The 12,370-nt window shown below is 42.9% G+C and overlaps 1 protein-coding gene across 1 annotated transcript in view; it reads right to left on the bottom strand.

Annotated features, from left to right (window-relative positions):
- The window catches only part of DPP4 (dipeptidyl peptidase 4), a 78,650-nt gene that overhangs the window by 25,051 nt on the left and 41,229 nt on the right, over positions 1–12,370 (bottom strand). Inside the window, exons 11-16 of the mRNA XM_047084951.1 lie at positions 6,812–6,947; positions 4,718–4,762; positions 2,187–2,294; positions 1,854–1,921; positions 859–912; positions 345–466 (exon numbers count right to left, since the gene is read on the bottom strand). Coding sequence (XP_046940907.1) covers positions 345–466; positions 859–912; positions 1,854–1,921; positions 2,187–2,294; positions 4,718–4,762; positions 6,812–6,947 — 533 coding nt within the window. The remainder of the gene's footprint in view (positions 1–344; positions 467–858; positions 913–1,853; positions 1,922–2,186; positions 2,295–4,717; positions 4,763–6,811; positions 6,948–12,370) is intronic.

The following is a 12,370-nucleotide window of genomic DNA, read 5'->3' as shown; positions in this document are numbered from 1 at the left end:
AGCAAGCCATGCAAGTCTCTTGGCCAGAAGGGGAGGAAAGGTGGTTAACTCACCACTTAGAGCTTGAAGAGAAGGGGACTTCAGTGATTTCAAGAGCACCTCAGATTCAAGAGAAGAAAACTGAGCAGGGCAGCAAGAATGTTTCCCAGATGGGACAGAGAAAGGGACAAATGGGCAGACTGAGCCAGGAGGGTGGTGAATGATGTCCGAAGAGAAGAGGGAACGTCAGCTGGCGAGTGGAAGGCTGGAAAAATGTGCAGCCTAAGGGAATGTTAGGAACCGCTTTGGGTAGACAGACAGACATGGTGATGCTGTCTTCCCTCCCCACGTCCATTCACACTTACCTGAACATCTAAGTTGATAGTACTTTGCCTCTTTACTAAATGATACAGAATAGTACTGACACCTCTCTGGTTTCAGCTCACAACTCAGGCATGCCACTTTCGTGTAGTCATTAAGTTGGATTCTGTGAACCAATGGTGGAAATTAAGTGCTTGATGAAAGAAGAAATGAAAAGATGGAATTGAATAATGCCATATTCTGGTTTCAAAGCTATCAGAATGTCAAAGCAATGCTCAAAAACTTCTTTTTAGTGTGAGATAGATACATGAATTAATTCGTAATAACCTCAAACCTCCTACTGTTTGGAAATAACATAAAGCATCTAATAAAGCCATTCTCTTTTGGTGACATGTGGAGGTTTGATTTATAAAGGAACCAAAGCTCTTCTAGAACAGAAACTAGAACTTACAATTCTGGTTAAGACAAGGAAAAAAAAAAAAAAAAAACAACAACAACAACCCAGAAATTGTTCTTCAGCTAAAAAGACTCAAGTCAACAACTTGGTGGAGCTCTTACTTATAAAGATTTCTTCCTCCTGGCATTCCTTTATATTCATTACTAATGTAGTATCTGGGAAGAAAACAAATGAGATGTATATTAATTATGTTTTTAAAGAAAGTCAAGCACACTTTGTTTAACTCAACACCAAGCATTAGTTCTGGCCCTTCTTGTATCATTCTTCCCTGCTCCCTCTCCCCCAGAGGCCATTTTCCCCCATTATCTCTAAACAGGAGATTGTAAACAGACTAAAATATCTGAATGCAGGAATTGCTCCCTTCATTAAAGTGACAAGTAAAAACTCAAAACAAAACAAAAAAAAAGAAAAAAAGAAAAAAAGTCTCTTATAAGAAAAATGTGACTGGACAAGTAGCCTGAAGTTGAGAGCCCATGTGTACCTATTTTTTCCCATATTTTCTGTTCTAAAACACAAACTACTATCTTCCTGAGGGCCACAGAGCCACTTCTAAAGAGGACCTTCAAAGACTGCTTTGGGCAGGGGCAAAAATCCTCCATGGTGACACCCGATAACGAATTATAAAAGTGCCTTAGATTCTAATGAAAAATAACACTCCTCAATTCATGCCACAATTCGTGCATGGTAGCTGACAGCCTCTGCAAAGCTTTCCATTTTCCAAAAAGCGAGGCCGAAACATGGACAGATATAAAATAGCCTTTGCAAGCCTTCCAGAATTCGGTGACAGTTAACATTTCACGAAACGCCCCTGATTCTGGTTCAGTGTTCTAAGACGTTTAAGAAAAAGAGGCTACAGCTCTTCTAATGTAAAGCAGGTAAGAGCAAGAGGTAGAGCCACTTGGTGGCAGGGTATCAAATCTGCTAAGCATATGTGAAAATCATTAAGGCTTCCGTATGTTAAAAAGAAAAAAGTACTGAACACATTCCAAATAGACTATTCTTTATTTGTAGGAGATTTTCCCCTATTTCTGGGCAGAGAGGGTGTGATTACAACAACTATATTTACATCCATCCGATCGATTATTAGAATACTCACAGGTAATCAGTGGTAAGAGCTTCTATCCCGATGACTTCCCAAGCTCCTTTTGTAATAAATGTGCAATCCTAACGGAATTTTTTAGAAAGAGGTTTATGAAACTCTCTCGCCAAAGTTAAGTGGAGGGTTAAATCATTTATAGCAACAGTTCAGATGATCTTAGGCCTTTTTGGGTGTCCCCACCCCATCCCACTGTACTCTAGATACTGCTTTGGAATTTGAATTAATCAGATTATTAGTACACCTTGATCGACTTTACCAAATGATTTCCATGTCAAGTTAGTTGCATTAAAAAAGAGATCAACCTGAAGTAAATTAGGTAGGAATACTCACTTTCTTATCTATTTGGAAACGGCAAATGTGTTTGTAGCCATCTTCGTTGCTGATGATCTTGTAGAAGTTCCTCCCGTCAGAGGTAAAATGAGGTTCTGCAGGCCTAAACTAGAATAAAATAGAAACAAAAAACACATTAGAGCACATTAGTCTCATCTCAGCACCAACTTTAATTTTTGAAAGTCCTCTCAACATCTCTGCCCAAAACCCATGCTTCATTTACTTGCCAAATGAAACCACAGTGTCTCAAAAGAAAATTCTCCTTCTAGAAAATGCAGACAAAAAGATCTCTCTCAGGGAATTTTTTGTGCACAGTAAATGAGAGAAAGCACATAAAGAGGCTTACACAGGACACTCAACACAGAGCAGTGGTATTGTTATATTTGGACATCTCTCTGTGGATGATAACTCAAGGACTTCTGGCTACAAATGGGCAAAAATCAGTTCAGTTTTATGAGGTAAATTTTCTCAATGTCACAGGTGTGCTTTCTTGAAACACACTATTATTATTATCGTAACTGGAAGTTTGTACCTCTTAATCCCCTTCACCTATTTCACCCATCTCCCCACACCCCGTCCCTTCCCACAACCATGAGTTGATTGCTTTCTGTTTTGTTTGTTGGTTTGAAACAGACTATTATCTTTACTGTTTCAGATAAGAAGTGGTTTGTAATTTGAGGGATTTATTCCCTCTTTTTAAAATACATATTTCCTTTTGAAAGCCAGGAAGTCTTTAACCATTTCTGGACTGGGTGCTATAAGGAATGTCTGTCGTATATTTCACATGGAAACATTTTTATAGTTACCATTTTTATGGTAAGTCTTTTCATTTTGCTAAATAGGATCAACAATTTACCAAAAAAGTAGTTGTATGGAAATATACTATAAAATTTCCATTTTTCACAGTTCAATAAAAGATAGTTCTCAGAACATAATGTAGTTTAAGCAGAAGAGTATCTATCCCAGCCTGAAAGGAATATGTCGCCTTACGACTACATTTGAGAGCAGGTAGGAGATGGTCTTTTAAAATTGTTGGTTCACTTTACCCTAGATGTTTCCTCTTTCATCAGCTCCCATTTTGGGAAGGAAGAAAAATGCTTCCCTCTTCTATTTAGTGATTCAAAGTGGATTCATTTATGGAGCAAGCTGAGGCGTGCAATACACTTGGTGTTCTCATTACAGAGCTCTGAAACACATTCCCCTCTCTAGACCTGTGTTCACAGCCTTATCTTTTTAATACATTTCCCTGTTTCCCCTGGATGGAGTTGTGCCTAGTAGAAATGTGTGAAAAGTGGCATCTGTCTGGTTAAATACAGAGAGGAAAAAACATATTTTTTTCAAAGAGTCGTGAGGAAGTGTAGCGTGTCTCTTGCCATGGAGGAAACCACTTTTCATGTTGGCAAACCTCTCCCCTCTGCCCAATCAATGCCTGAAGAAAAGGGACGTGCGAATGCTATCGGAACTCCGAGCCCAGCTGGAAGGGGTCCTGTTCCTGGACCAGGGGCCTCCCCTCTATGCCCTGAGAGATATGAGTGAAATCTTTACACATTTTGTTCCTTTGTTTCTGTCTTAAAGGAGACTTAATAGAAGTGGTCGTAAAAATTAGGTGAGATTTGTTCATCGTCTTTCTATGAGGTGCCGCAATGGCTACGCTTCCTTTGTTAACTTGTTTCGTTCCATGGTCTGGTGGCAACACGGCTGGTGATTCTGCCCAAGGCGGAGCGCAGCAGGAGCGAGAAGCGTGACAAGTCCCTGCGGGTCACCGTGCTTTCTTGGATGAAACTCTGCATCTGGGGCCTAGGAAAGCGTGAAGCCACACGAGTACTGTTTCCTCCAGAGGGAGGTACACAGCAGTGTGGTGTGTTTGCCGCTGCGTTGCTACTGGATATAGTCCCATCTCCTTACACATTAGTGTAGGCTGTGGATGGAAGCCATGTTTTCTGCCTCCAAAGCACAGGACTTTGAAGATGAGGTCAACGAGCATATTTGGCATCTTAGAGGCTTTTCAGCATAGGTTTGCTTTTTACTTTCCAGGACCTACAGTTTGCCTCGAGTATATCTTCTGTTTTGTCTGCTATTAAGTTTTAACTTGTCCTTTTACTTCTTCCAGCTGAGCATGTTCTATATTCTGTATAAAAAGATATCTCTGCGGGGGGCACTTAAGTATTTTGAAAATAGGTCAAGTAATATTTCTGTTAATAGCAAATAACATAGGGCCCTCATTTGGTATATTTACATTTTTTTTTTTTTTTGAGAAAGAAAGAGAAAGAGCACGTGAGTGCAAGTGGGGGAGGGGCAGAGGAAGAAGAAGAGAGAGAATCTCAATCAGGCTCCATGGCCAGCGTGCAATCCATTGTGGGGCTCCATCCCACGACCATGAGATCATGACCTGAGCCAAAACCAGGAGTTGGATGCCTAACCTCCTGAGGCACCCAGACACCCCGGTATATCTACATATTAAATAGCTCTGCGTATCTGATCCATACGAGAAAAAACAAACAAACAAACAAACATGACTCTTAACCACTTACTCTTCCAACCCAGCCAGTGGTACTCATTTCAATGTGTTCTTGTGCCTAGGGAGAGAAAAATACAGGGACAGTGTTCCAGAGAGAAGCTATGCATTCTAATTCTTTAGCTGCAATTCATGGTAATACAAATGAAATGGTACTTAAAATAGTTGAAAACTGTCTCCATTTATATATTTGTATTTATGTTAGGACTGTTGCATTAGAACATTTACCTCTCTTGCCTAGGGCTCTGTCTCCATATGTGGCCCTGGAAGGTCCACCAGCATTTTCAATTCAACAGGTGCAGAACAGAAGATGATGTCATTTATCTTGCCTCCATCCCCACCGGCTTGTTCCTACACCTTCATTCTTCTGCCTAGTGCCACCACTCACCCAAGCCAGAGATGTGGGAGTCGCTCTAGGTGCCTCCACTACTCACAGCCACCTCCTCAGCCCCTGTCTCCTGGTTCTTTGACTCCTCTCTTCCTTCTCCACGGTTACTGCCTTAGCTCGGGTTCTCGTCTGATTTCCCCTGGTTTGTTGTCGTGACCTCCTGGCTGATACCCTGCGGCTCTTTTCTTCTTCCACTCTGCCCTCCACCCTGCTCAACCCCTGGCTGACCTCACTTAGCAACAGATGGTTGTATCTCATGATCCTCTTCTATTTAACACCTGGAAATAGCGCCCCGTGTCTTACTAGTCAGTCCAAACTCCTGGGAATGGTGCCTGAGACTCAGTCTACCCCCACCCTCAGTTCTCATCATTGTGCCTCAACCCAACCCCTGGTCCTCTGGGAGCCCCAGACCCTGCACACACCAAGCCATTCACTGGATGCCTTTGCACAGCCTCTGCTCACAGGGTCCTTGTGCCCTTATCTGCCAGGCTGCTTTTAGTTCTTCCTTGTCATCTCCCATCCCCTGTCCCCAGTTGAGTGGATCGCCTTCTTCTGCCCTACATTACCTCTGTACCTGACCCTTTTAGGTCACAATATCTTGATAGTAGGATGATATGTTTTACAGGAAACAAAAAGCTTGAGATTTTTTTAGTTTGAATTCTGGCTGTCATGTGACCAAAGCAAGCCCCTTAACCTCACTGAATCTCTGACTCCACTGTGAGTCTTCAAGAAATGGTATCTACTATTATTCATTATCATAATGGTAATCCCTACTAAAACATCAACATTTTGGGGACAGCATGTTGTCTAATTTGTTGTTGTTGTTTTTGTTTTGTTTTGTTTTGAATCCAGAGCTGTGCACAGAACTTGGGACACATTAGGTATTCAATGTTTGCTGTATAAATGAACAAAATGAGCACATCAAGATACAGGGTGCCCAAGCTTTCTGAGGCAAGAATCTTCACTGTGTCCAACCAGGATGGGAACAGGGAGGGGAGGTGTGTAAGCACAGAGCCTATTACCAGGAAATGGCTTGTAGAGGTATGCTTGACATATTCCAGCAAACCTTCCCTGGGCTTTCTCCCTCCTGAGGCTGCTGGTCCCCAAAGGGGCTTTAATTCTGATTCACCAGCTTGGCCAAACCTTGAAGTTTCTTGTGGGAAACCCCCCAACACCTCAAGCACCTCAGATTTGAATTAACACTTGCCTTTGTCTTAATGTTACCACCCTTTCAGCCGGGTAGGTATCTATGTATGTTCTAAAGCTGTTTACTGCTTAATGATAGTCACATTATGGTAGCAGATTTGTGGCCTTTTGAATCTTGTTTTCTTTCACACATACTCAGCCAGTCATTTGCCACTGCCCATATTTTCTCTATGGAAACACACTTCATGGCCCTTGCAGCCACTGGCCCTCTTGAGCTTTTTGAATTTTGACATCAAATTCTGTCTTCTGGGTTTCCAATTACCATCTCCTCCCCGAGTGATAATATCCATAACTAAAACAGTATGACTAGTGAGTAAAGGTGAAACGGAAGTACCACCAGATATCAGATTCTCTAAAAGTTAGTCAAAACTTACCCACTGCCTCAGGATCTGACAGTCAGAAAGAATAGAAACTCAGAGTTTATTTCCTGATTCCCAATCACTCACTTTGCCTGTTTTCATACTGTCCTTGGCTCACATGTAGCTTTAGAAGCAGAACATCCCCATTAAACCTTACCGCTGAGGAAATCCATTTGCCGGTGGAGTTATTATAGTCACGTATATCCATGACTGAATAGTTCTGAATCCTTCGGAGCCATTGCAAAGAAATTCTTTCTTCGTTTGCCCACGTTACATCACACAAATAGTAATCCCTGGAAGGAAGAAAGGAAGGAAAAAATGGAGGGGTGGAGGGAGGAAGGGAGGAAGGAAGGGAGAAAGGGAGCAAGGGAGGAAGGGAGGGAGGGAGGGAGTGAGGAAGGAAGGAAGTAAGGAGGGAGGGAGGAAGGAAGGGAGGGGAGAGAGAATAACTATTTCCAGACCTTGGTACAGACAGACATTTTACTCACTGAAATCAATCTTAATAGGCATATAATTTTAAATCGTTGTTGAAAGCATTTAATAACACAATATTTTACTTTTTCTGAAAGCTTAAAGTGTAATTTAGTTTTGAATGGAAATTAAAATATATCTGACAGGAAAAACAGTAGCTAACATCAAGTAGTGGCTTGGCAAACGTGACTCACACCACAGCTCGGGATTTTTCAAGTCCTCAGCTTGGCCTTTGGTGGTGCCAGGAAGTCAAGGGTGACATTTTCCCATCTCTTTTCTGCTGTCTTGAGAGAAAATTACAGGGAGGCCAGAGACACTGGCTGAGATTCGAATATTTTCTGGTAATTTGACGTGCTTCTCTAGAAAATTCTTGCTTTTAGGGTGAAATTACAACTGACCTTTTTCTCAACTTCATTTTCAAAGGGGAAAAAATTGACCCACATCTCTACAAACTTTGAAAATCAAATAATTATACTGTAAAAAATCTTTTCTCAAGACTCAAAACATGAACTTGTGGGAAAAAAAATAAGGAACCTTAACATAAAATTTATACAACTAGAGATATCTCCAGCATTGTGTCTTCCTCCAACACATACCTTTAAGCAGTTTTGGAACTGCCTTTTGATTTGTAGTGAGATGCATAGAATTCACAATTTAATTTTCTGCTAGCCTTCCTAAATATTTGCTCTGGATCATTTATATTTTATTTTATTTACTCTTCCTAGCCCCCAGTGTGATTTTGAACAATGATTCTTAAATCACTCCTTTCCGCTGTCTGATCAAAGCCTTATCCCCTTTTCAGAAAAATTCCCAAAGAATTTTTTCCTCCCCTCTCTTCCCCTCTGGCCCATGGCCATATCCTCTTCCTCACCCTGAACGCGCTAAAATGCTCCTTTGCTCTTCCCTTCCCAGGCTGTGACCACCCCCTCCTTGCATCTTTTTGCTCTCCTTACTTGACTGCAAGCTCTCTGAGGCAGGACCACAGCTGTCTTGTTCACAGGGTGTCCCCAGGCCCTAGCAGAATACCTGGCACAAAACAGACACTCACCGAAATTCTTGGAAGGCAGCACTGAAGGGAAAAATCCCATCCTATTCTTTGTGGCTTAAATAGCTCTGTCCTTCCTCAGAATTCACAGACCAGGTCCTACCTATCTCCACTCCCCTCACGGACACTAAAGCAAACAACCACTGTTTATTGAGCACTTAGGATGGATCACCACTTCGCTATCCCCCTTTTATTGCTGGGGACACCTCCTGTGTTAATGTCCCCAGGGGTACCTCCTCATTGTCTCCGCTGCTGGTGGCAGGTACTGAAAGATCACACCCCTTCACCCAGCAGCAAAGCACCACCTTCCCACATATAGGGACTCCTCTCCATTTCAGCCCTTTCTTTTGCTTATAAAGAACCGGTACACCATCAGTCTGCATGGCTGGTGTCTCATGAACACCCTATGAGCTAGGTCCTAGCTGCCCTCTTGGTTCAACCTTCAGTCTGAAACCACTGCAGTGCTCTGACTTCCTTAGGTCTTCTTCAAATATCCACCATGCTTTCTTAGAAACCCTCTTTTTCTACACTGATATAACCAGTCTTAAAGTGCTTACCACTAACGACTGCCAGGCTGCAGGGTGTGAGAGTGTGAGCCCCTCTTTGCACGCACAGGAGCAAGGGCGCCTCACTGGATCCAACTCTTCTGCCCTGTGCCCAGTCCTCAGGCATTAAATGAGAACATGGTAAGGCAAATAAATCTTCCCGGGAATAAGGAATAAATATTTACAGAGGGGACTGCAATAATGAAATGCAAGGGAGAAAGGAAAACTTTTTGAAATTAACTTTCTAGACCAGGGGTCTGAAGGTTTTCTTAGTATAGAGCCAGACAGTAGATCTTTTAAGCTTTGCAGCCCACATGTGCTCTGTCACAACTACTTATCTCTGCCTTTGCGGCACCAGAGCAGCTACAGACAATATATAAACAAACGACTGTAGCTGTGTTCCAGTGAAATGCTGAGATTTGAAGTTCATATAATTTTCACACATCATGAAGTATTATTCTTCTCGTGATTTTCCTCCCCAATTACTCAAATTGTAAATTCCTTCCCCATCACTCAAAATTGTAAAAACCTTTCTTACTTGCAGATCATACAAAAACGGGCATGGGGCTGGATTTGCCAGTGGGCCTGGTGTGCTTATCCCTGCTCTATGCTAGTGGTTCTTACTCATAGATCAAATCCCTTTATAAACTGGATGAAAATCATGTACCTCTCTCTAAGGGAAAAAAAAGCCTCTTCACATACTTGCACACATTATCTCAGGGCTTCCTGGGCATCGATTAGGACCATGGGCTCTAAAAAGAGCCTTCCCTTTTCTAAAGTGGCCTAGTAGGGGGAAGGGGCCGGGCAGAAAACTCTCTAACATGATTAGTGGATCACCTGGTACAAAGTCCTTTTATCTACTAAAAACCATAAATTATACTCCAGGTTTGGAAATCAGCAGTAGAGAAATAACTTTTCCCCATTTGAAAACATGGAGTAATGGAATTTAGGAAGTCTGCCAGGAAACTCACATGCATCTGGCACCTTCCCTGCCCATTTCTAGATCAAAGGTTCATGAACCTGTATCCTCCACTCCCTCTGTCACTCACTGTAGCCCGAGGTGTACTCTGTACCCTGTGATGCCTCCAGAATGGCCTTTCACCAGCAAGGGGACGGTACATTTTGAATTTTCATATAAACATACTTCCGCTTAATCACAGATTCTCTTCAGGATTTGCAATTAAGGGGAGACAGAATGACGCTGCATAACCCAGCCCTGAGCCAAGATCATGCCAGTCTGAGATGTCAATGACTCAAAAAAAAAAAAAAAAAAAAAGTAAGGGAACCAATGACCCAACTGCACTTTTTATTGAAAGGTTTAAGTCCCGCTTATGACCAGAAAAATCCAACAAGCAGGATTATCAACTATCTTGTGTGCTATTTGCTGATTTTATTCTGTAAAAACAGAAAGGCATATACTGAGGAGACTGGTTATGAAATGGTGGGTAGGAGCAGAAGAGGGCCTTCCCTTGAGCCAGTGGCTGCCTATCCCAGGTTAGGCAGAGTGATTCAACAAGCTCTTCTAACTTTTGGGACGGTATTAGACCAAGGAGAATATGGCTGACTTTAATAGTAAAGCAGTGGAGTAATTCCTGGACATAACAGTAGGAGTTCAAACCCAAGGGAAGTCTACTTGTGCCTGGAACTGTTCCAGGGGCTCGACATAAAGCTCGTGGCACCCTATGAGATAGGAACGCTAGAGTTCATGTTTTACAGACAAGGAAAGGGAAATGTAGAGAAGTTAAGTAACTTGCTCAAGGTCACACACTGGGAAGTGTTGGAGCCATGATTCAAACCAAGCAGTTGGCTTCAGATTTTCTGTTCCCAGTCATTCCCTCTGTAGAACCTCTACCCATCCCTCTGGTGAATATTGTTGGCTAGCTTCAACCCGCTTGCATTTTCTTCAGGATCGAACTCCTCACTCTATGAGATCTATTTATTCCCACAGAGTGTGTGTAAACTAAACAGCTGAATTTTATAAAGCAAATTGTATTTGAATCTACTGGGAGAGACTTGCTTTTGAAGGTCATACTTGTAAAGTGCTGGCTTGCAAAGAGTAGGCATTTAATAAATGTCTGTTGAGTTACATTAATTCCCCTAATTTGTGTAAATGTTTCTTTTGGTATATTCAGGATACTTAACATCAGGTAGGCATTACTAACTGGAAAGAATATTGGAGAGCAATTGCTCCTAAGAGCAACTGCAGACGGTAGAGTGATTAATTCGGTGAATCACCCAAGGAAGTGGGCGTTCTGCCAGTGCTGGCCCCGGGCTCCCTGCCACCCTCTGCTCTGAGATGGATGCCAGCCCTCCTGGGGCTGCTGACAGATCGCTGAGGAGGGGTAGGGTGAGAGGGAGCCCATCCCAGGGGGCGGCACCCACAGCATGTGAGCTGCTGTTCGGCCTCATTTCTGGAGGTGTCGCTAGCTTCCAGGGTATTTCAGTCCAGTTCATTTATCTCCCGGGTGGCGACCCTAGACCCCAATATCCTTACTTTATAGACCAAGGATCACCAGCTGTTCAGAGGAAAACATTTATCTATTGAATCACGCAGGAGCAGAAAAACAGGGTAGGGGCAGGCAGACCATGAGTTGGGTGTGACTGGTCCCTGGAGCCAATTGGCCAGATGTAGGGTGGGGTCACCTCAATAGAACATGTCCTTCCCAATTCTCTAGCTCAGGCCACAGAATTTGCAGATGGCTGGGAGGAGGTGGAAAGAGGGATTTGCTATGCAGGGTCACTGTGCAGGTCATCTTTGGTGCTGGCTGTATAAACTATTGCACACACATAAAGTCAGACACATAGCATATCTCATTCATCCACGCATCAGCTTATTCAATTTATGCTGCAAATACTGATTGGACACTTGCTGTATCCCAGGCACCCTGGAAGGCACTGGAGATACTACTGTTAAGATTGCTCCCTTTCTTATTACTTCAATCCAGCAAGGTGAAACAGGGCTCTAAATAAAGCAGTTAGGGGGTTTATGGTTTTTCAGTATGTGTGGTTTTCTCTCAAATATTTTGAGTCACAAACTCCTATTATGAGTCATCAATACAAATGGGCAGCCTAATGAATCTAATCAACCTGACCTCTCAATCAATGAGGGTGGTAGGGAGGTTCTCCCTGATTCAGGTTCAGGCTCAGGTTGCTGGAAGGGTGGCCAGGATGTGCTTCTCATTTGTCAGCAGAGGAGCCCATTCTTAACAGAACAACAAACCAGCCTTAGCCTCCAGAAGGATTTCTCCTGCTGGAAGCTCCATGGTGCAAGGATATGGCCCAGAGGGAAAAATCAGTGATGGGTGCCTAGGCAGAGGAGGGAGGAGACATGAGGACCCTCACAGGGCTACACTCCCGGTGATCCTACAACTCCAGGAAGTAGTGGATTGCTAGAAAACATAGCAGAGGGTGCTGGGCAACTTACCAACTTGCCTGGATTGACCTGGCCCTGCCAGTTGTTTGCATAAGGCTAGAAAATGGGGCATCACCACCTATTGGAATGTTTTCCCCAGAGAGGACCTCCAGCATGGTTTTAGATAAGTTGTGGCCTCACTGGTGTTAACAGAGACCAGAGCTGTAATATTCCCTATATAACACATTCCTGAGGCATTTCCAGAAATGATTTGTTGGTAAAATGTGTCTCACACAAAATATC

Source organism: Lynx rufus, unplaced genomic scaffold (genome assembly GCF_022079265.1).
Source record: "Lynx rufus isolate CCGP_SWC_20201006 ecotype Redwood Valley unplaced genomic scaffold, mLynRuf1.p SCAF_2, whole genome shotgun sequence".
Lineage (NCBI taxonomy): Eukaryota > Metazoa > Chordata > Mammalia > Carnivora > Felidae > Lynx > Lynx rufus.
This window is presented reverse-complemented; position numbering and strand designations above follow the sequence as displayed.